The sequence below is a fragment of the Drosophila nasuta genome, chromosome 2L, assembly GCF_023558535.2.
Source record: "Drosophila nasuta strain 15112-1781.00 chromosome 2L, ASM2355853v1, whole genome shotgun sequence".
Classification (NCBI taxonomy): Eukaryota; Metazoa; Arthropoda; class Insecta; order Diptera; family Drosophilidae; genus Drosophila; species Drosophila nasuta.
The window spans coordinates 13,711,542-13,732,507 of NC_083455.1; the positions used below are offsets into that span (position 1 = coordinate 13,711,542).

The 20,966-nt window shown below is 39.4% G+C and overlaps 1 protein-coding gene and 1 long non-coding RNA gene across 3 annotated transcripts; one reads left to right on the top strand and one right to left on the bottom strand.

The window, feature by feature from the left end:
• Positions 1–1,343: 1,343 nt before the first annotated feature.
• Positions 1,344–20,917, bottom strand: LOC132783541 (reticulon-1). The gene is given in 7 exon segments (XM_060788769.1): positions 1,344–1,897; positions 1,968–2,073; positions 2,138–2,346; positions 2,420–2,598; positions 2,600–2,628; positions 15,042–15,077; positions 19,286–20,917. Coding segments are annotated over 7 exon segments (1,866 nt in total). The 5' UTR covers positions 20,526–20,917; the 3' UTR covers positions 1,344–1,830.
• On the top strand, positions 16,149–20,303 carry LOC132783560 (uncharacterized). 2 transcript variants are annotated; one of them, XR_009632165.1, is made up of 3 exons: positions 16,177–16,406; positions 16,478–17,503; positions 17,695–20,303. It is a non-coding gene; the product is annotated as an uncharacterized LOC132783560 (long non-coding RNA). The 2 variants fall into 2 exon arrangements; XR_009632164.1 differs by having other exon boundaries at positions 16,149–17,503.
• Positions 20,918–20,966: the final 49 nt, after the last annotated feature.

Here is a 20,966-nt window from a genome sequence, read left to right on the forward strand (position 1 = left end):
ACGTTGAGCTTTCGAAACTGCTGTTGCAAAGCAAGTGCTAGACGGCACAGAGCAGCATTTTGACACTTACAAGTGTTCACTGACAAAAGCTGTTTGATTTTTAACGAGCACATGATTGAAACGATTGCAAAAGTAAATTAGTTTTATTAGTTTATTTTTATTTGAAATTTTGACGATCATATCAACTGTTTGATCTTCTCTTTTAAATGTAATAAGTAAGAACATTGTTGTCGCTGTCTATCATATAGCAAACTTACTGCACATTTATGTGATATATGTGAGTTTATGTAAATGAAGATCGTTATCTGGAAATTCTTTGCACGTGCAAAAATTTCGTTATTTCCTCGCTTTGATGATGATTTCTCATGTTTTCACTTACAATTTACATACATATAGTATATATATATATATATAGAAATATCATTTTAAAGTGTTACATAATATGCAAAAATATCTATTGTTTATTATACGGGAGAAAAAACGACGCCTAAAAAAGTTATCAGTTTTCCTTACAAACATTTCTGCTTTCTAGCTGCACATGACTTTTCTTTATCTTTTATAATATTTGTTGGATGTAAAAACGTTTTCGAAAGCAACTCAAACATAAATCTTTCACTTTCAATATTTCATTAACAATGAGCAACAAATAGTTACAATAAAAACATTTAAGCTACAATGATTATGATGATCTTAAAACGTTGGCGCAATAAAACTCAACTTTGCTGTGCTACACAAAAATTTACATTAAATATTTGATTTAAGTTGTGTGTGTTTTCTTTATGATGTAAAATGCTTACAAATTAATTGTTGTACATAAGTAAATGTTTATGAAAACAAGGCAAAAGCTGTTTGTTATTATTTATAATATGCAATTTGTTTAAGTTATCGAATGTGCTTTCGAGGAAGTATTATTTCTTCCCATTTTGAAATTCTATCGTTCTTCCCTCTTCTTAACGCAACTCGATTTCGCTCGCACATTTGGTCCAATCTCTACTCGAGTTGCAGCTGCATTTGAATCTGCTATGAATGGAGGGACGAAGGGTTTAAGGACGAACAGCCTAATTTTGATACAATTGCTAAATGAAAAAAGAGAAATAAAAATATTACAAACAAAAGAGAACAAAGGAAATTCACTTAGGAATATCTCGTATTTTACTTCATTTGTTTTTTATTTTGATATTTTATATAAAATACCAACAAAAATTATAATTAGAACTAAAGCAAAAAGAGTTGAATTAGAAAAAAAGTTGCTAATAAAAATGGGTGTACAATTGTTGAAAGGCTTTTTGCATAGTCTTGCTAATTATGCATTTTGTTTAACTAAATGATTAAATTATAAAATGTGTTTATTTTTTTTATTTACTTTTTTTAATTGGGTTTTGTTTTCGCTAAAAATTTCGCATAAAAAAAGGAAATCATATTGGAACCGAGGAAACTTTAATTGCATTGCTGTGGCTGTGTTTTTTTTGTTGTTTTTTGATTTGTTTATATACTTGTTTACTTTTCGTTCGATTAAAAACTTAAAGACACTTGGACAATGTTGAAACTTCTACGATGTGTGAGTTGATATCTTCCGCTTTATCGATTTCTTTCCTTTGATTAGCTTTTTATTTTGGGTTTTACATTGCAAGTTGCTGTGGTTGTTGTTGTTGTTGTTGTATGTATGTAGTTATACAATTAAATATGTATTTATTTGTTATGCCCCGATGAATATTAAACCATTCAAATAATGCTTAATAAATAAATAAACATGTTGTTGCTGCTGCTGCTGTTGTTGTTAGTTGCGGTTGCTGATGTTGTAGCAGTTGCTGATGCTGATGTTGTTGCTTTCTATTTGTCCTTCTCAGACTCAGTTGCAGCCACAGGCTTCTTGCCAATGGGAATAGCCACCCGGATTCTGCAAAGGCAATAAATAGAATAGAATTAGTTATATGGAACAGATTGGAGCTGTTTCTGCTTTAACTCACTTGTCGGTGATCTCTGTCAACTTGGTGCGCACCAAATCCAAGTAGGTATCGATCGACTGCTTGTTGTTCTCATAGACCTTGGGCAAGGTGAACAGCGAGACAAAGGCTATGAAAGAAAGAAGGAAAATTAGTTTTTGGCTAGAATGGAATGGAACTTGATTCAGACTCACCCAGAATGACCAGAGTCATGCCATTGAACCAGGCGCCAATGTAGGTGAAGACCCACAGAATGACACCGAATTTAATCGAATCGATCAGATCCTCAACCAGAAACAGACGCCTCAGCTCAGCAGTGAAGCCATTCAAATGTGCCACAGCCACGCCGGCAATATGCTGAACCTTCTCCTGCGACAGCGTCAGATCCAGTTCCAGATATTCTCTGCAAAAGATGAGGAGGAGTACGTTAATATTTATCATTGCGAAAATAGTGACAGAAAAAAAGTCACACTCACTTGAAGGGATGTCCATCGTTTGTCTTTTGTACGGCCTGTGTCACCGATTTGTAGATTCTGAAGGCGACGGTGCCGAAGAGTGCGAGCAGCGACAGATATGCAAACACACTGATCACGGAGAAGCTGGAGATGGCCACCAAGGTGACCAGGCCGGCGCCAAAAACAATGCCTGATTTTTTTCACATCGCGCCAGTAGATGAGGGATTCCACTGTAAGAAGAACAAAGAGAGGAGAGAATGAGTTACAGTTTGATTGCAGTTTTGCAAGCAGTCGAGTAGACTAAGTTACAGTTTGGGCATCTCTATACAGTTTTACATGCGTGACGCCATTTCATTTTCATCACAGTTGACAAGCGACTGCGTGCGACCAAAATATACAAAAGCACACACGCACACACACATACACACACGTAGATCACATAGATCGTTAAGACCAGCTGTCTATATGTGTATGTAGTCTGTGTACAATATGTATATCTTTTGGCTGAGCAGCAATTATGCAATCTTTGAGATACACGAACATTTTGTAGCATAAATTGCAATGCATTCGCTGCCGCCGCTTGCAGGTAATAATTGTTGTTGTTGCCACCACTATTAGCCACAGCTAATACACACATATATATTATATATATACTATATAGATAGATAGTACATGTAGTTCTTTATAAATGTGTATATATCTAAATCTCCCTCCCTCTTGGTGATTCGCCCCCACACACACTCACAGATTTTGTTCGACATTTTCTTTTCGGGTTCGTGATTTTTCGTGTGATCTGCCGCGCCGTGCCGTTCGTTGCCAACTTTTATACTAGACACACAATCTTATTTGGCGTCTGTGCGCATTACGGTTCGGGATTGTCCGGACCCCAGCGCCGGACAAAAAGAGCAAAAGCCAAAAGACTCACAGAGAGCAAAGAGAGAGAGAGAAAGATCAGTTGAAAGAGCGCAAGTGCGGAACGGATATGAATCGGAACGCTTAAACAGCGATCTATACAACTAAAACAAAAAGTATTTTTTTTTTTTGGATATATGCGTAATCCAAATTGTAGAATGGTTCTTTAGTCCCCCCCTTCCCTTTCAATTGAGACACGACGATAAGCAGTCAATGCACCCGCTCATTGCTCTCATCGAAAGCGAATTTTACATAAATTGAAATTGAAATGGATAATGGATTTCAATTGGTTTCACCTATAAATAGTTTAACTCGTTAAACAATAAACAATTCGCTTGACGGGCCATTGAAATGCGATTAATTTAACACAATTTTGTATAGATATGTTTTTCTCTCGTCGCTACTTCTGCTTCCTCTTTTTATTTATAAAGCACTTTTCCAATTGTGGATGTTTTTGTCGGAACAAAGATATTTTTTATTATTTCATTAGCTATACCTCGCAAAATAAACATTTGCTATCGAGATAGTTGAAGGAACTAGTAAATTTTAACAATAAAATTTAAATTAAATATATATTAGAGTTTAAGATGATTCACTATATTAATTAAAATATATTACAAAAATCTTGAATTTCAAGGAAAATTGATTAAATTTTGCATTAGTTGTAACTTTTTATAAATATAGTTTTCCATAACAAAAACACAAATTATCAAGCATAATAAATGCCTTCTAAGCAATAAGTATTTCAAGCAGTGCACTGCTTGCTACGTGTTTGTTTACGTTAGCACGCAAGTAGTGCGTTTGAAGTAAATTATTTATGTAATAAATCAAAGCATAGGGTATCTGCTAGTCAACTTGTTGTAATAAAACAGTTTGTTAGTTGTTGTAGAAGAAAATTGAAATGCATAATTAAGTGTTGAGTCGGCTGTTTGGCATCTCTCGCATGAGGAATCACAGCTGCTTGTCGAATACAATATTCGGAAAATGCATTCGGAGAGAAAAAACCCACGCGAAATAAACGAGATTTTTGAGCGGCTGCTCAAAATTATTCCCGTGTGCTTCCCGATGAGTTAAATAGCGGATATACAACTTTTGGTGAATAATACTACAAGTGATACAGCTAAGCAAATATCAGTTTCGGGTTATTATAATAGTCGACGACGAAACCCGTTTTACAGCCCACAGGGGGAGGTGGGAGAGGAAGAGAGAAGTGCCGCCTAAGGCAGTTGCCAAGCGGCAATCGCTTGGAGGTTATGTAAATCGACGGCAAATTAGAAAGGAGACAATGATGAGAGGGCTACAAATTGAAACTGGGTTAAGACACGAGAGCATGTTAACCAGCATGCATAAGAGATACACCGACACATATCATATACATGGGTATATTGTATTGTATTGTCTGTCTGCTGTCTGGCATTATAAAGAAAGCGCTGCGAGAGAAAGTTTTTCCTCTTTTTGCGTTGCGTCTTTTTTATCAATTGAAAAGAGACTTTGTTCCAATTAAGCGTATTGAAAGCTTGCTTATAAATGCAATCCCTTCTCACTGGAATGTCAACTCCACAAAAGGGCCAAAGAGGGAGCGATGAGAACGAAGAAGAACTGGAGGCAATACTGAATACTGGCAACTGGTTTGCACTGAAACTCAACTGAAACAAGTTTGTGCTGAAAGTGAAGTGGAATCGACTCTCTCGCAGTCCAAGAAAAAGAAGAAGCGCATGAAATTGTCTAGATAAGAGACAAGTGTTTGTTTCTCTCTGTTTCAGTGTGAGCATTAGATTATTTAGCTACTTATAGCGAGAGAAAGTTGTGGTAGAATAGAACTACCAAAGCTAAAATTGTTATTCCAAATAAATGAAATTAAATTGAAATTTACAAATAAAATGATTTCCGCATGTAAATCAATAATCTTTGCTTGCTGTCTATCAAACGTTACAAGCAACTTTTTGCATGACATTCATAAATGAAGTTGCAAACTTTTTTATGCTCAACACTTTGTCATTTTCTTCCTTCTTCCTTTCGCGCAAACAAAAACTTCCTGTATTCCAATCATCGTGTAAACAGCAATAAAAACTTAATGCTTGTCTCTGTCTTCTCGTCCTGTGTTTACTAGCCTACTCGCTCTTACCCCCCACTCCCACTTGCACACCCACTCGCTCATTGACTTGTCACCTTCCATTGTTAGAGAGGAGAGTTTTCGGTTGCCTTGCCGAGCAAATACGATTGCGTGCAGAGGAGGATCGAAATTAATGAGTTTCGTGCGTGATTATCTATGTGCTTTAATTATCACGTGCACATCTCATACACACACACACTTCAGTGTGTTGCCTCTGTATGCGTAGCTGGCACGCGGCATTGATAACCTTGAATTAGACAAGACAAAACACAGACACACACACATGCATATATGCACTCGCAGAGATAGCCTGCAAATTGGAAGTGCAAGCATTAAATTATGGAATACTCGAAATGTATATTGGAAATTATAGCTGATTGTTGTTGCTGAGCTCTCTTCCAGCTCGAGTTCGTTGGCTTTGCACCTTTCCAATACGGTTTTGTTGTTGTGTTCACGACGTGGCAATCGAACACATTCAAAAAAACGATCGCAGACACCGAAAATAAAATTCAAATTATGCAAAAAGTTTATGCTGTCGTCGTGGTTTCATGTTGTTGCTGCTGCTGACGTCTGTTTTGGGTTTGCAGCGATTTAATGGCCACGTTGGCGCCGCTGCTGACGTTGGCAAACGGCAACCACGACCCGAAGAAGAAGAAGCAGCAGCAGCATAGATAACACTCAGAGGTAAATCAAAGTGGACAAGACAGGTGATAAGCTCTATGCTCTGTTGTTGTTGTCATTTTTACCTGGGCCACGTTCGGGAAGTGGTTGAAAGTTGCCGTTAGAGTTGTTGCGTGAGTAACGTTTGCTGCCACCGGCCATTGTAACGCTTTTTTTTATTTATGTGGGGGGAGGGCGGGGTTAAAGTTGGCGCCAAAATTGTATGCAAAACGGAACTAGCGTGTCTAGCACTAATTAAACTTGGCTAATGCACACAAACACACACACTGAAACACTGTAGTGTAATTTATATATTGGACTCTTGAGGGGCGACACTGCGGACCGCCGTCTGCTCTGAACGCAGTAAAAGAACTGGAAGAAGTTCAAACACCAAACAAACCAATAAGCCGCAGTCGCCGTCGCAGTCACTGCTGCTGCTGCGCTGCCACTGCTTGCGCATTGGAGCTTGAGTGTGTAAGAGCGAGAAAGCGCGCTACGCGCTTGCATGACAAACAAGTTTTCTGGAATGGAGCAAGTTTATGCAGAGAGCAACTGAGAGAGAGAGCAAAAAGAGAGCAGCGCCAACAGTGAGAGCGCGATCCAAGCGCATGAAAGTAAAAAGATAACGCGCAATTGCAGCAACAACAACCACAACGACAACTGCGCTGCGGCAGACCAGCATGTCAAACTTGACTACGTAGGCGCATTGAAATCGCTTGCTTCGCTGCGTCGTAAGAATGTATTAGCAACGTGTCAAGCACACGACGACGACGCGACGTCTCAACCGATGACTCGGCCAAAGGCCCGAAGTTCATGTTCATGTTCGAGTTGAGTTACGTTTTTTTTTTGTTTTTGTTGTATTCAACGTAGTGGGTGCGGTTGGCGTTCGATGGGATTTGATGTTGTGTGTGATTCATAAAGTGCGACCCAACATGTCTAAATGTGCTTCAAGCATGACGAACAATACCCAAACTATAGGTGTTAGTGTGTAACGGTGTAAGTGTGGTGAACGCACTCAGCAAATTGCATTGTGAATCAATAAAACGACGCCTGGGTAGCTAATTAAATGCAGTCCAACAACAAAGGTAGTGTGGTCAATGCACTGCTTGCTTACAGTTTGAGCAGCACTGTTCGTGTCTGGAAAGCTGCGCAATTTCAACTACAATTGTTCAATGAACTTTCTTTCCACTGCAACGCAAAACCAAAACAAACTACGTATTACTCCACGAATGAAATGAACATTTGTAAATGATGATGATAGTGACATCATAGCATACAACAGCAACCCCCTCGTTGGCAACGCAGATTTATGTATTGCGTTTATTTTTTTCGCTGCTTCTTTTTTGGCGCGGCGAGTGAGTAATAATAAAGCTTTGCTTCAAATGATATCATGCCGCCCAAAATCGAACAACGTAAGAGTGAACGAGAGAGAGAGAAAGTCGGGGTAATTTATCGGGTGTGGGTAGCAAGAACGAGGCAAGCTGACATAATTCTCAATTCAGTATTTAGTATTCGGGGTAAATAATGAAATAATGAACAGCGTATAAAATCTCTGCACCTGACATTGTCAAGAATGGGGACGGCAAACGAAATTGCATAAGCTGCGCAGCACGCAGCAAATGTGAGATGCAATAAAAAGCCAATGAAATAATGCAATTATTATAAGAAATGCGACAAGAGAAACAACAACAACAACAACGAGAACAGCAATTGCTACAAGAGCAAAAGTCACCACAGCAGCAGCGGGCAACAATCAAATTGAAGACACAAACACACACACACACTCTCACAGACACAACGACGTCTACTAATAAAAGAATGCAGCATGCACTTGGGCGTATGCGACTTTTAAATACACTGCAGTGGAGAATAACTAATATTTCATCTTACAGAAATTATTAAAGGTACATATTATATTATATACATCGAAGATCTAAATACATAAAATTGATTAAAATTCTGATAAACTTGTAGTCTTAACATAAAATAATAATAATATTAGTATTTAGAAATACTATAAAAGAAATTAAATCCAAAGGCATGAAATCTTACACGGATCATGCTTGAACCTATAAAATGTTATCTCTTGTTATCGTGAGAACAGTTGATAATAGAATACAGTCATGTAACAATGATTTCAATTTATTTAGTTCAAAATTAATCTTCTGCAAATATAAACCAAAGACGAGATTACACATTTCCACAAACCCCAGAACGGAAACGAATAAATACCCAATCAATGTGTAAATTATTGATAATAGAAAACGAAATGAGTTCTCAAGTACAAATGGCTGGCTAAGTTATTGAAGTCTGCAGATAACAAAATACTTTTTGTATAAATCAAAATGTGCTTCAAAGATAAACCAAAAGTATTTCAACTAGGTGATATGAAAGTCTGTAGAGCCGAATAAATAATTAACGTAGGAAAATTTAAATACAAATTCTGTCATTTCTTCTCTCTCTGCCGACAAGAAAGAAATGTTTATAAATAAATCAGAGCGACCATTGGTAACAACGTGACAAGATTTCTGACAGACTGAGAGGAGGAGGAGGAGATTATCTATTAAATGGAATGTCCGATTTGCAGGGAAAGTACTTACAAGACTCCCGATTAAGGGGCAGCTCTTTGATTTCATTCAGTGTTTGCAGTAGCGCCTGTAGCGTTTCTAAAGCGGCAGCCATTTCTTATATATTTGTAGTATGAATTAGGATTATATATAGAGGTATATATTTGTATATATATCTAGAACTAAACAACTGCAACAAGACGAAACGAAACGGAATTAGGAAGTTACACACGCGATATTTGCCAAACGGGCCGGCATTAACATTAACCGTTAACTGAAACGAGGCAATCGACCGCACGATCAGCGAACCCAGCGCCAACAGACCTCAGTCTGTACAGCTACAGCCCCCTCTATCGTCCCTCTATATTCTATATAGGTGGCGAATGACTTGTCGAAATATCAGCCAGCAAAGAGAACCGAAAGAAGTAGCTCGTCTTTTTCTTTTTGCCACTGATATGAAAATAGACGAAGCGACAACGCATCGCTCAACTGCATGATAGATAAGTGCCACAGTGCACTCAGCGAAAAAGTTGATACACAATTGGATGACGAAAGTATTGACAGATATTACGTTAAAATAACGGGATTTAAACTCAATTAGAAGAACTGTTTTTTTTTAAATAAAATCATTTGTAGTTTGTTTTGTTTGATTTATTTTACTAAAAGGCAAATTTAATTATCGCGAATTTTTTATAGTTTTTTTCTGGTTTACTTAAATGACCGTTTTACAGTTTAGTTTAAGGTGCTGTGTTTTTAATAGCACTCTTAACATAATGTTTATGATCGTATTTTTTATATATATGTATATTCATGGTACAATCGTCTTAGGATGCACTTCACTTTCGCTATTATTCATTTTTTCGCTGAGTGTATGCGTTAACAAATTCGATAGGCACGTATAAATTGATTTAAGACATTATGAAATATGGCCAGCGACAACTGACAGATCGAGAAAGTTATATAAGTGCAAATATCTGATAATCAGAATTAGATATATATGCAGTGTGCATATATATACATAGACATATGCGTTATATATATAGACTGATATTGGTATTCCCTTGTCAAGCAGTGTAAATGCCAAAGAATCGAAAGTATTTGTGTAGCTGTCTTGTTCTTGGCTGTCGCTGTGCTTGTCACCAGGGGTTGTGAGGGGGGCTGAGTGGCAAGACCAAGCGGGGTCAACAGCTGATGGCGCGGTACGAAGCGACGCAGCGACGCGAGTCGGCAACCATGTGTGGCAGAGACACCAAAAGTTGCAAGTATGTTGCTTACGGAGACAAAACACGACGTTATGCGAAACGAAACTCGGACAACACGTTGAGTGTGTGTGACGTTGACAAAGGCCGTACATCAACTAAAAACTACGAGCACCGAGCACAATTCAATTCAGATGCGCTCAGCCACAGGGCGAGCATTGCCTTAGCTCTAGTATATAGGTGTACATACACTCACACACAAGCACACACTTGGACATGTGTGCGTTCTGTATATATCGCATTCATATGGGCTATAGGTAAACCAAGGCATAGGGGCATATGGGCTATAAGCACCCCTTGTGCGCTGTGGCTACGGCAAATTCCGCATAGAACACACATCACTGAGCGCACGAGAGAGCAACAAGCGTCGCCCTCTCTCTCGGGTTGCTCTCTCTCTCTCAGCACACGCATTGTTGTCGCCAGCCATTGTAGTTGTAGTCTGCACTTAGGTAGCGATCCCTCAGCAAGCGACATGTCGCTGCATGCAGCAGCAGCTAAAGCGCAGGTAACCAGCAGCTGGCAAGGCAGGTACACTTCGAGAGAGTGACAAAAAAAGAGAGAGAGAGAGGAAGTGTATAAAGGAACGCGACGAAGATGCTGGCAAGTACAGCCAAGATTTGCAGCTACGCAGATCAGCTGTGCTAGCAAACTTTGCACACCGCAAAGCCCTTAAGCTTAATACAAACAGCAAAAGCTCACTCTCATTTACGACTTGCGACTGCTTTTGCTGTTTGCTCTACGTCTAGCTGCAACCCACAACGTAATCCGCAAAATACTCCACTAAACCAAACAAAATCAACAACAACAACAACAATGGCTGAGAAACAGCTAAAAAGCTAAAATTAGCAGGCAAATATTGAACAAGTCGCAGTTCGCCGGCCGGGCGCAAGGTAGAGCAAGAGCAGCCAAGTGCTCGAAGAAATTAAAAGCAAAAACAATAATGAGTGAGAGAAAGAGCTATAGAGAGACAGAGCTGCATACACAATGACAGCAGCAAACATCAGTGCGAACAACAACAATCAAGCTCCACAGATGCCATGCTTCCTTTCTCATTCTCATTCTCAATCTCTCACGCACACGCTCCCCTTCTGCAACTGCTCTACAATTTCAAGGTTACGTTCGACTGCTGTTGCACTGCTTGCTTTCAATCAACGCTGAGCTTTTCACTGCTTGCCAATTAGACGCGCCAAATTCGATTTAGCTTTTAAATGTTTTGTCTTGTTCGTTTTTGTAGTGTGTAGGCGTGGGAATATTTTAATAGTCATGCCCCAGACGTGACGTCACAGCAAAATCCAGTCACTGACGTCGGCGTTTATTTTCTCCAACTGTTTTCACATGTGGCACATGACTGAAAGAACAGTTCGTTATCAAAGGCGTTGCCTAGACCTTGATTTCACTTTCATACTGCGCTGCAGTCGGTAGAGATAAGAAGGGTATATTTTTGATAACACGAGTGCAAGTTTGGAATTGGGTAGGGAAATGAACATGGGAGTTACTCTTTTAGTAAAGCTGTCTTAAGAAGTGATCGATGACTAAAAGAAAATTTCACAATTGTTGCTTTTTTATAGGAACTTATAAAAAATGGAATAATTAGAGAACGGAACTGATCGCTATTCAAGTGAAAGTTTTAAATTTTGATTAAATTTCGTTGATTTTTCTTCTCAAGAAATGTTTTGTCTCAAATAATATTCTAATTTCTGAGATAGTATTCCAATCAGTAAACTTCTAAAAATTAATTCATTTTGATTTCCTGTTTTAGGGTATTTAAACGTCGATGAGTCAATATCAGACAACCTTCTGTTTTTTTATCTATTGATTCAAGTTATCAATTGGCGAAATCTGTTTCGCACATAAATGCAAATTTTTTTTTTATGTGTTTTTTCTCTTTGCCAGCGAAAATTGCGATGATCTAATGCGCGTTGTTCATTCAGTTCGCTTGGCTGGAATCAAGTAGAATACATATTATAAATATGTATACATTTATTGTGTGTACTGCATATATTTTTTTGTATATATATTAAATAATGGTCGAATTAGACACGTAGCGTAGTTGGCCTCAACACGTAAGGCACGTAAGCATTTCCTTTTATCTTGCTTTCCCATTCTATTTTTGGCCATTCATATAACCATAACAAAAGCCGGCCGGCAAAAGCAGCAAACAAGAAAAAAAAAGCCGGTTGGACTTGACTAAACCAACGACTTGATTGTGTTCTTAGTCAGCATTAGACTCGTTAAAAACATTTGTTGAAATTCATTGTGCATACACAAAACTTGCATGCAGTCATGACCAAAATTGGACTAATCGCATTGAATATTTATATCGTTAGTCAGCAGCAACCTTCAGTTCGCAAGTTGCATTATCGCGATGTTATTACTTTGCTTAAAGTATTTCGGACATTTAGTCAGAAATTTCTATAGTTAACTATGCTATCATCACAACTAACAACATGAATTTCAACTGACAATTCATATAATCGCAATCAAGGTAATTAATCTCAGACATGTTCAGTCTATTTTTTTTTTCCAATTACAACTAATCTATAAATGGAAATATACCATTTTTTTTTTATACATTTTTAATCAATTTTCTACTAAGGTCAAATTTTGTAAATATCATTCCCCTAATTTCATTATACTTTCAATATTTAGCAGTTCCAAATATTTATATTAACATATCTACTTTCTAAACATAATTTGTTCTATTTGTCACTTCTAACGTATTTCATTCAAAACCTTTCATAACTTTCTAATGATCTCTTCAACAAATATTTATTATTATATTATATTATTATAATCTTCGTTTAGAAGTGCTGTAATTTTATATTAATTTCTATTATCAACCTTCTAAACGTAGATAATAGAAGAAAGTAAATCGCAAAAGTTCTTCCATACATTTTCTAAATGATCTCTTCTAAAATTATCTATTATTATCTATTCTCTTCATTTAGAAATGCTGCAAGATTTCTTCCAACAAGTTTGCAAATAATTATCAAGTTCTTTTTGTTGCAAACTATTTTCGTTGTAGGCAAAAAAAGTATTTCACGGACAGGCTTGAGCTGTTTAGAAGTTCAGACACGTTGCTGGGGCTTTCTTTATGGTAAAGACCAGACCAGTTGTTGCTGTAGAATTAAGTGAGGGTTGAGTGACTCACAGTCTACTCTGAGGGAAAGGGGGTCTGACTGCCTGCTATGCCCATGGAGCATTGAGTGCTCGCACAGTGGGCAGTCTTTCTCTCTTTCTGGCTCGACAGTTTTGCAACCTGCGCTGCCGCTGAGGGTTGAGAGGCGACTGCTGTTAATTGTCAAGTAGCGGTCGGTTGCCAAATTGGGCATAAGTACACATCAAATCGAGACGAGAAATGGCTTTTTATGAACCATTTAATGCCAGCCAAGCGGGTGGCTTCAAACAAGCCGCAGGTGAGCTGATTTCACCGCGAATATGCAACTCGGAATGGGGGTGGAATTGTATGCAAAGTGTTGAAAAGCCAAGTCAAGAATAACGGTATGTGTGGAAAATAGAAATACTATTAAAATGGTGAAATAGTAGTTAAGGCTAATTGAGATTGTGCTGATGTTTTGAGAACTATATCTAAATTAGGGGGAATTTAATAGTCGTAAAAGAGAATTTGAAATGAATTGAATGACTAGACACAACTAAGCTTTAAATTTCAAGATTAAATAAAGTACACAATTCCTAATAACAGCCTTTTCATTAACTGCAATTAAATGAACTATGAAAATTTAATTTTAATGCATATATATTTTAATTAATGCACTTATATTGGATGAAGTTGCATTTATCAACAATTCCTTAACTGCAATTAAATGAAATATGAAAATTGAAATTAAGTATAATTTAATTTCAGTTGAAGTGCATCATTTATTGTGTTCATAAATGGAGTTGCAATTATGGACATTAAAATATTAAATACGAACAGAATTTCTAATAATTATTTAATGTTTCAGCTTAGTTCATATTTAATATGAATAATAAAACATACTAGAAATCTCTATAGTAAATTTAACATAATTATCATAACCGCTTAACCTGGAACGTTACTTGTGTGTTTAGCTATTTGAAACGGTTTGTTCTATTAACTCAGCAATTTGATATGTTCAGTATAAATACTTAGATGTATTTGCCCAGCTCACATTGCGAATGTTCTCGAGTTGTGAAGTACAAAACGAAAATGTACAGCTCATTCCCAGACGCGATTAAAGTATATACTATAAGTATGTGTGTGTGTTTTATAGGGGTTTATATTCGCAGTTACAGTTGGGTGCAAAGCTCAGAAGACGTCAGTTAATCGTCGCTTTCGTAAGCTGATGAAATGTACTGCGACAATTTGACATATGTAATGTAGTAGGTGCTTAGCTATACCTCCTAAACTGTAAACTGTATACTACTGTGTATATATATAGAGAGTATGTCTCATGCCAATTGCATGCGAGCCTCGTGTGAAAGGGGTTCCCCCCGTCTCCCCCCTCCTCTCACTGCCATCAGCCATATCAGCTTGCAGCAGTGAAAACTTTTCATATTTATATGGCCAACTGACGGTTGCATGAAAGCGCTTAGCATGCGATCCGATTACGAAGCTGCTGCTGCCGCTTTTTGCCGCTTCGGTGCCAACGCGAGCTGAGGTAACTGAACTGCAGTCCTACTAATTGCGAGGGGGCGTGGCTCGTTTTTGTGTCCACTATGCGTCGTATATACAATATTGTGTAGTGCGCTCTTAGGCGCTGTCCACTTTGCAAGGCGTGTCGAATACAAATCAATGAAAACAACAACAACTGGGGTAGTTCAAAGGCGGGGGGAGAGACTCTTGAACAATATGAATACGCTTGAGCAATCTTTCAGGGTTGCAAGCTGAGCGCAATTACAAGAGATTGACAGACAGACAGACAACAACTTGTGCACAACAATGACAATAAAAAGCGTGGTATACTTTTAGGCTTAAGGCGAGGCATACGGAAAGGAGACGTAAGTGAGGCGGGGGCGACGCTGACATCATTAGGGAAATGCGCATAGAACGCATATTGAAGACACAGTTGTGCAGCCACTGCCCATGGCCCACACTACAGTTGGCAAGCAGTTCACGGCAAGTCGCAGTTTGAGAGGCGCTGGAGACTTACCTTGCGGGTGCAAACGTTCGGGCTTGAACCAGGCATCTGCAAATAGGCGATTGACAATATTGATTTTCGTTAGTTAGCGTTTAGTATGTGTGTGTTTGTGCAAGGCAGACAGAGAGTATAAGACATAGAGAGAGTGAGTGCGTGCAAGAGAGCGCATTAAGAGTGCATTAGGCGGTGTTTGAATGTTAGATGAAAGCGCGCTTGCAGGCGTAAAAAGAAGAAGCAAATTATTACAAATACACATGCAAGGAAAAAAGTAAATGAAGAGCACAAAAGAAATCCGAAATCCGAAACCAAAACCAAATTAAGAAGTATTATACAACGCATTTGCATTTAATTCCAGACACATTTCCGCACCCATTGACAGAGGTTAGTTTTGTTTTTGCTTTTGATGTGTGCGTGTGTGTGTATTAAGAATGTGGAACTTACTGGGATCCAAAATGGAGCAAATCAATGGGCGCTGCTTGCAGACGCCATTTTGTCCGGTTTCGCCTATTGTGCACATTTTGTTGTTGTTGTTGTTTATTAAAACTTTTTCACAATTTCAATTACTGCAGCACTCGCTTGTTAAAATTGCAGTATATATATTTATATGTATTTTTCTGTATTTCTTTTTACTTTTTTCCTTTTGTGGGGGCAACAAACAAAACTACAGCGCGCGTGTGAACGAGAGGGCAATACACAAATTACGACGTAGCGTTTTGAGAACTTTTACGGAATATTATTTTGTTGGAGAAAGAATTGCTTCCGTCTAGCAAGCACACGACGCGTTAAGAGACTGAGCGCAGGTCGTAAGCTTTTTTTGGAAAGCCTGTCACCTACCTACTACACGAAGGACCAGACTTCTAGCACTAGAAAAGCCCAACTTACGTCTTACGACGACGCCGCAGTGAGAGAGTAGCGCAGCAAAGAGAGAGAGTGAGAGAGAGAGTAAAAGCGAGCGCAATGTAAGAGTCGAATTATCGATTAGCTGCGGGTTGAGCAACCGCGCTTAGCCCTGAACCCCACAATAACAACAACAGCCGCATAGCAAAAGCTCAAGCTCAAGCTCAGTGCAAAAGTTTATGGTCTATCGATTGGCACACGACAGACAGACTTGCAGCTGACCAGCAGCGAGGTGAGTGTAGAGAGCTTTGTAGAGACAACAGCCGTGGAGACTTTCGTTTGCCAAACGCATAACGCATGCGTCGAATTGCATCTCCAGTTGCTGCTTTTGTTTCTCCACTGTGGGTGGCGGGTCTGAGGCCCGGAAATTACCGGACGGCGGTGTTTCGTATTTTTGGGTGTGGATTGCAACAAACTGCAGCCAACCCCCTGATGAGGAGTTGTCGCCTTGGGGGAGGCTACGGTGTGAAATTTATATATGTATGAAATCAATGAGCTGACAACGCGTCTCTTTAAGAAGTAAAGTTAGTTAATGCTGCTTTCTTTTGCAGCGGTCATAAATCAAATTGATTATTGTATTTGGTTACGAGAGCAAATCGATGCGATTGAACAGCATCCAACTGACGATGCGACATATGAAACTATTATGAAAGTGGGAGAAAAGTTGTGCAACTCTCGGCATTGCGGAAGTGCTTTAGGCCAAGTGCAATTAACCTAGAATTCTTATGCGTCATTGGGCAGATTTCTTTCTGTGAAAACTATTTCGCCAAAAACGTTGACCCAAATCTGTCAGCTAAATTTCGCATTTTGATGTGATACATTTGGGATACATTTTCGTATAAACACAATATTCATGACCTGATTTAGCGAGTAGAACATATGAAGTTCAAAGAGAGCACAGAGAAAAGAGTAAAGGGAAATTAAAGGAAGAAGAGATCGAATGGATTCTATGTGGATCAAGAGTGCACGCTCTGCAATGTGGAATCTGACAACGCAGTTTTCCCGTTGCATCGCACATTGATCACGCTGAACTAAACAAAGACAAAAACCTCACAGAATATACTTGTATATAAGCATGTGTCTACAACAATTGTTAAGTATTATTCACACTTTGTTTACAGCGTGTCGCCTTAGGGAACTTTCACAAATTCGTTACGCCTCGTAAATACACTCAATTTGGATCAGTTTTTATAGCACTTTTTTCCACTACACCAGCATATGCTGCTTATACACACTTATAAAGTGTATGCAATTGTTTGTTCGTATGTGTGTAATTAACTACTCGACGATATGAAGTCTATATTTATGCATAAGCACTTGATTGCCATTTGATAGACATGTGGCCACTGACTGACTGACTGCCAAGGCAGGCGATAAACTCAAAGCAAAGGCGCTGATAAGTGCCAGCTTAGTTAGTCTGAGCTAAGCGACAGCATTGAAAAGAGCGTAGGAAGAGAGAAAGGGAAGCCAAAGCAAAGGGCGCATCAGTGATGCCAACTTTACAAACAGCAGTAGCAAAAAACAGATAAGGATTACAAAATAAATACAAAAAGTGGAAGCGCATTGTAATTATGAAAGTAATGCAATAAAGTATTTTATATAATTTGTAAAAGAATGCTTGACAAGATTATCCTTATAATATTTCAATGATCAAGAATAGAGAATATTACCTCTAATAATAAAAAATAACAGATCATAGTAAATTGAAATTTATATAAAGTAATTCTTTCGACTTGCGCCAGATGTAACGGAAAAATATCATTTACAGCACTGATGCTGACAGCAATCACACACTCTCACACACACACGCATATACATACACACGTACGATGCATAGGGCAAAAGCAGAGACAGCGAAAAGCAACTGGTAGAAGACGTGAAATCAGTATCGTTATCGAAAGAAATGCTGCCTCCAGCTGGGTCGATGACAAGCACTCGCACACACACTGAGACAAAGCAAAGTCAATGCCAATAGGAAAAGGAGAGGAAGCAAAATCAAATACTTAGCATGTACTTGTAATAAAAATAGCAAAAAAACAAAGCAACGGCATCTTCATTGGCGACTGCAGCTGCAGTAGAGCACATTACTAATTGGAAAATTTTCACCGCCTCAAAAATGAAGGCGCAATTGAAAGAGTAGGAGAAAGGAGAGAATGAGGAGCAAAACGATATTAAAATGATTTTGCGCAGTGAAGCGGCACCCCAACGGCCCGTCTTCCCCCTTTTTTGCGACCACTTCTCAGCGGGCAAGCAGACAATTGGATTATGCAGACGAAAGGCTTAAATTAATGGAGGGCACTAAAATCCAATCCGAAATAGTAGTAGCAAGCAACAATAGAGCGAGACAGCCGCAACCGCTTGGCTCGCCGTCAGTCTACTTTGCTTTATTTTATTTATTTTTGTTATATTTGTTTTGCCCATAATTGCTTTAATGGACACACGCTAGAATGTACACACACACATGCTAGCACTACAAAGAGTTGCAGACTAAAACAAAAAATATAACAAAACCAAACAGAAAAATTATGAATTTTGAACACAACTCGCAGCTGATTCATAAGATGAAAATAATTGCGACATTCAGTTTTCACAAATATAAAACAAAAAATAGTTGCTTATTGACTAATTCGATAGATCGAGAGAGAGGTCGTGACTCACGCGTCAAATCGATGACGATTGCCTTCCCAGCTTCCCCTTCTTCGATCAGTCAAAAGCTCTCAATAAGAGGGTGGGAGAAGGGGGGATGGAGGTAGGAAAGGCATGCAAGAATTGCCAATACCCATTGCAAATATGTACATTACGTTTGTTTGGCATGTACATTAAATAAAATTTAAGTATGAAATTATTTTTGCCTCAAACTGGATGCCGATGACATCATGTGGAGAGGCAAAACACGCAAAACAAAAAGAGAAAGAGAAGAGAGCGGGTAAGCGGCTTGTGTTTACTGCTACTCAAAACAAAAAAAAAGGCAATGACTAAGTAACGTAACAACAACAACAAACTAAGCTCAGTAACAGAGTGACCAGAGCAGCTGATGATGACGTTGATGTTGATGCAAGGTGCGGCATTTAAGAGAGGATAAATCGAAACAATAATAAAACAATGACAACTAGTCAGATACAAAAAACAAATTAGGTACAAATGATAAGACAGTTACATTATATGCTAAATACGCTTGCAGCGTGCCTGGTTTGCCGGCAATCTCGTTGATAATCTAATCAGTCATCAGCTGCAAGAGCATTCGAATCTAATTAGACAATTACAAGACTACTGAACTAGAATATCGTTCGAATTAGACATGTGCTGCAAGCGTATTGGAAATGTGAACAAAGTTTAAGCTTTTGTAAGTCTCCACTCACCCAGTCCATATTTGTAGAAGATTTCCTCGACGGACACAATCTTTGGTTGTTGTTGTTGTGGTGGTGTTGCTGCCTTCGGCTTGGGCGGCTCCACTTTGGGCACGGACTTGACTGGCTCGACTTTGGGTTCCACTTTGGCTGCCACTGGAGATGGAATCGGAACGGTTGGCTTAGCGACAACCTCGTCATCATCCAGATCGGTGATTAGCGCTGCCGCCTTCGCTACTGTCACTGCCACTGGAGGCGTGGCAATGCGTGGCTCCTCCTTGAAATCGCTTAACAAATCCTCCGAAGAAATAAACTTGTCATTGTCTTGCTCCTTGAGGGCATCGGTAATGGGTTTCTTGGCCGGCGAAGTTGTATAAGAGACGGAAGGCGAGTCTGTGTCCGAGTCCTTGTTGGCTGCAGCAACAGCAGCTGCCACAGGCACAGAGACTGGAGCAGGCACAGCAGCGGAAGCACTCGCAGCAGGTTTGCTCAACAAATCATCACTATCATTATCTTCAACAACATCATCATCATCGTCGTCATCGTAGAAATTGGTTTTAGCAGGCGCTGTGGGCTCAAAAGGCTGCAGCGGCGTAGCGGAAGTTGGCTGACTGAAGCTGCCCAGCAAATCCTGCTGCTGCGGTTCCGGAACTGCAGCCGGCACTGGAACTGCAGCTACAACTGGAGTTGGAGCCAGAACCGGAGCGGGAACTGCAGCTGGAATTGGATCTACAGCTGGAGTTGGAACTGCAGCTGGAACTGGAGCAGCTGTTGGAGCTGGAACTGGAGCTGCTGCCGAATCGCCAAAGTAGCCACGCTCCATGTTCATAAAGTCAGTGGTCAGATCGCTGATGCCTTGCTTGGTGCTTTTGCCTGCCTGCGAGAGGAAATCACTGAAATCATCCACTGTGCTTTGCTGGGCAGCGGCAAACTTGGCGTCCAGCTGCTCTTGGGCTTCCTTGGCGCCAGCGGACATACGTTGCACAAATGCTTGCGGGTCACCGAGACCGAAGTCCACGTTCTTCTGCTCGTTGGCAAAATAGTGTTCGGTGTGCGCATTATCGTCCTGCGCGCCGTCGCTGCTTGCGCTTACGTTAGCAGCGCTGCCCGCGTTGACTGCACTGCTGCCATCACCGCTGAAATCGCCGAGCAAATCGTCGTAGGCGCCTGTCACCTTTTTGCTGGCTGCTTGGAAAATGTCCTCAGCTGTCGCAGCTGCCTCCTTTTTGAGCTCCGCAAAATTGTTATCCATATTTTCGAATTTTTTATGTTTTTTGTATTATTTGGTTAAATAAATTATCTAATAACAGTCAGTTGTTCGATTGTGGTGTCGTTATCCTTTTTTTCTTCTTCTGATTGGGATTTTTTTTTAATTCATATGTGCGCACACATGCATACACACACACACGGACACGACCGGCTGTTTGTCGTTGGCTGCTGACCTTCGTTGAGCTTTGCTTATAGCTTGATTTTAAATACGTTTAAAATATTGTGAAAGCACTTTCGTCAGTTCCTATTTTGGTTGAATTTCGCGACTGCTGCAGTGGCCGTTAAGATACTACAAATTTAACTTAATTTCACACAATACGTTTGACGGAGCGCCGCAACTTTGCTGTTTGAAAAATGATGTGAGACTGCGCGGTTGTGTGACCGCAAAGCGTAACGCAAAAAATGTGGAACAAATAATATGTAC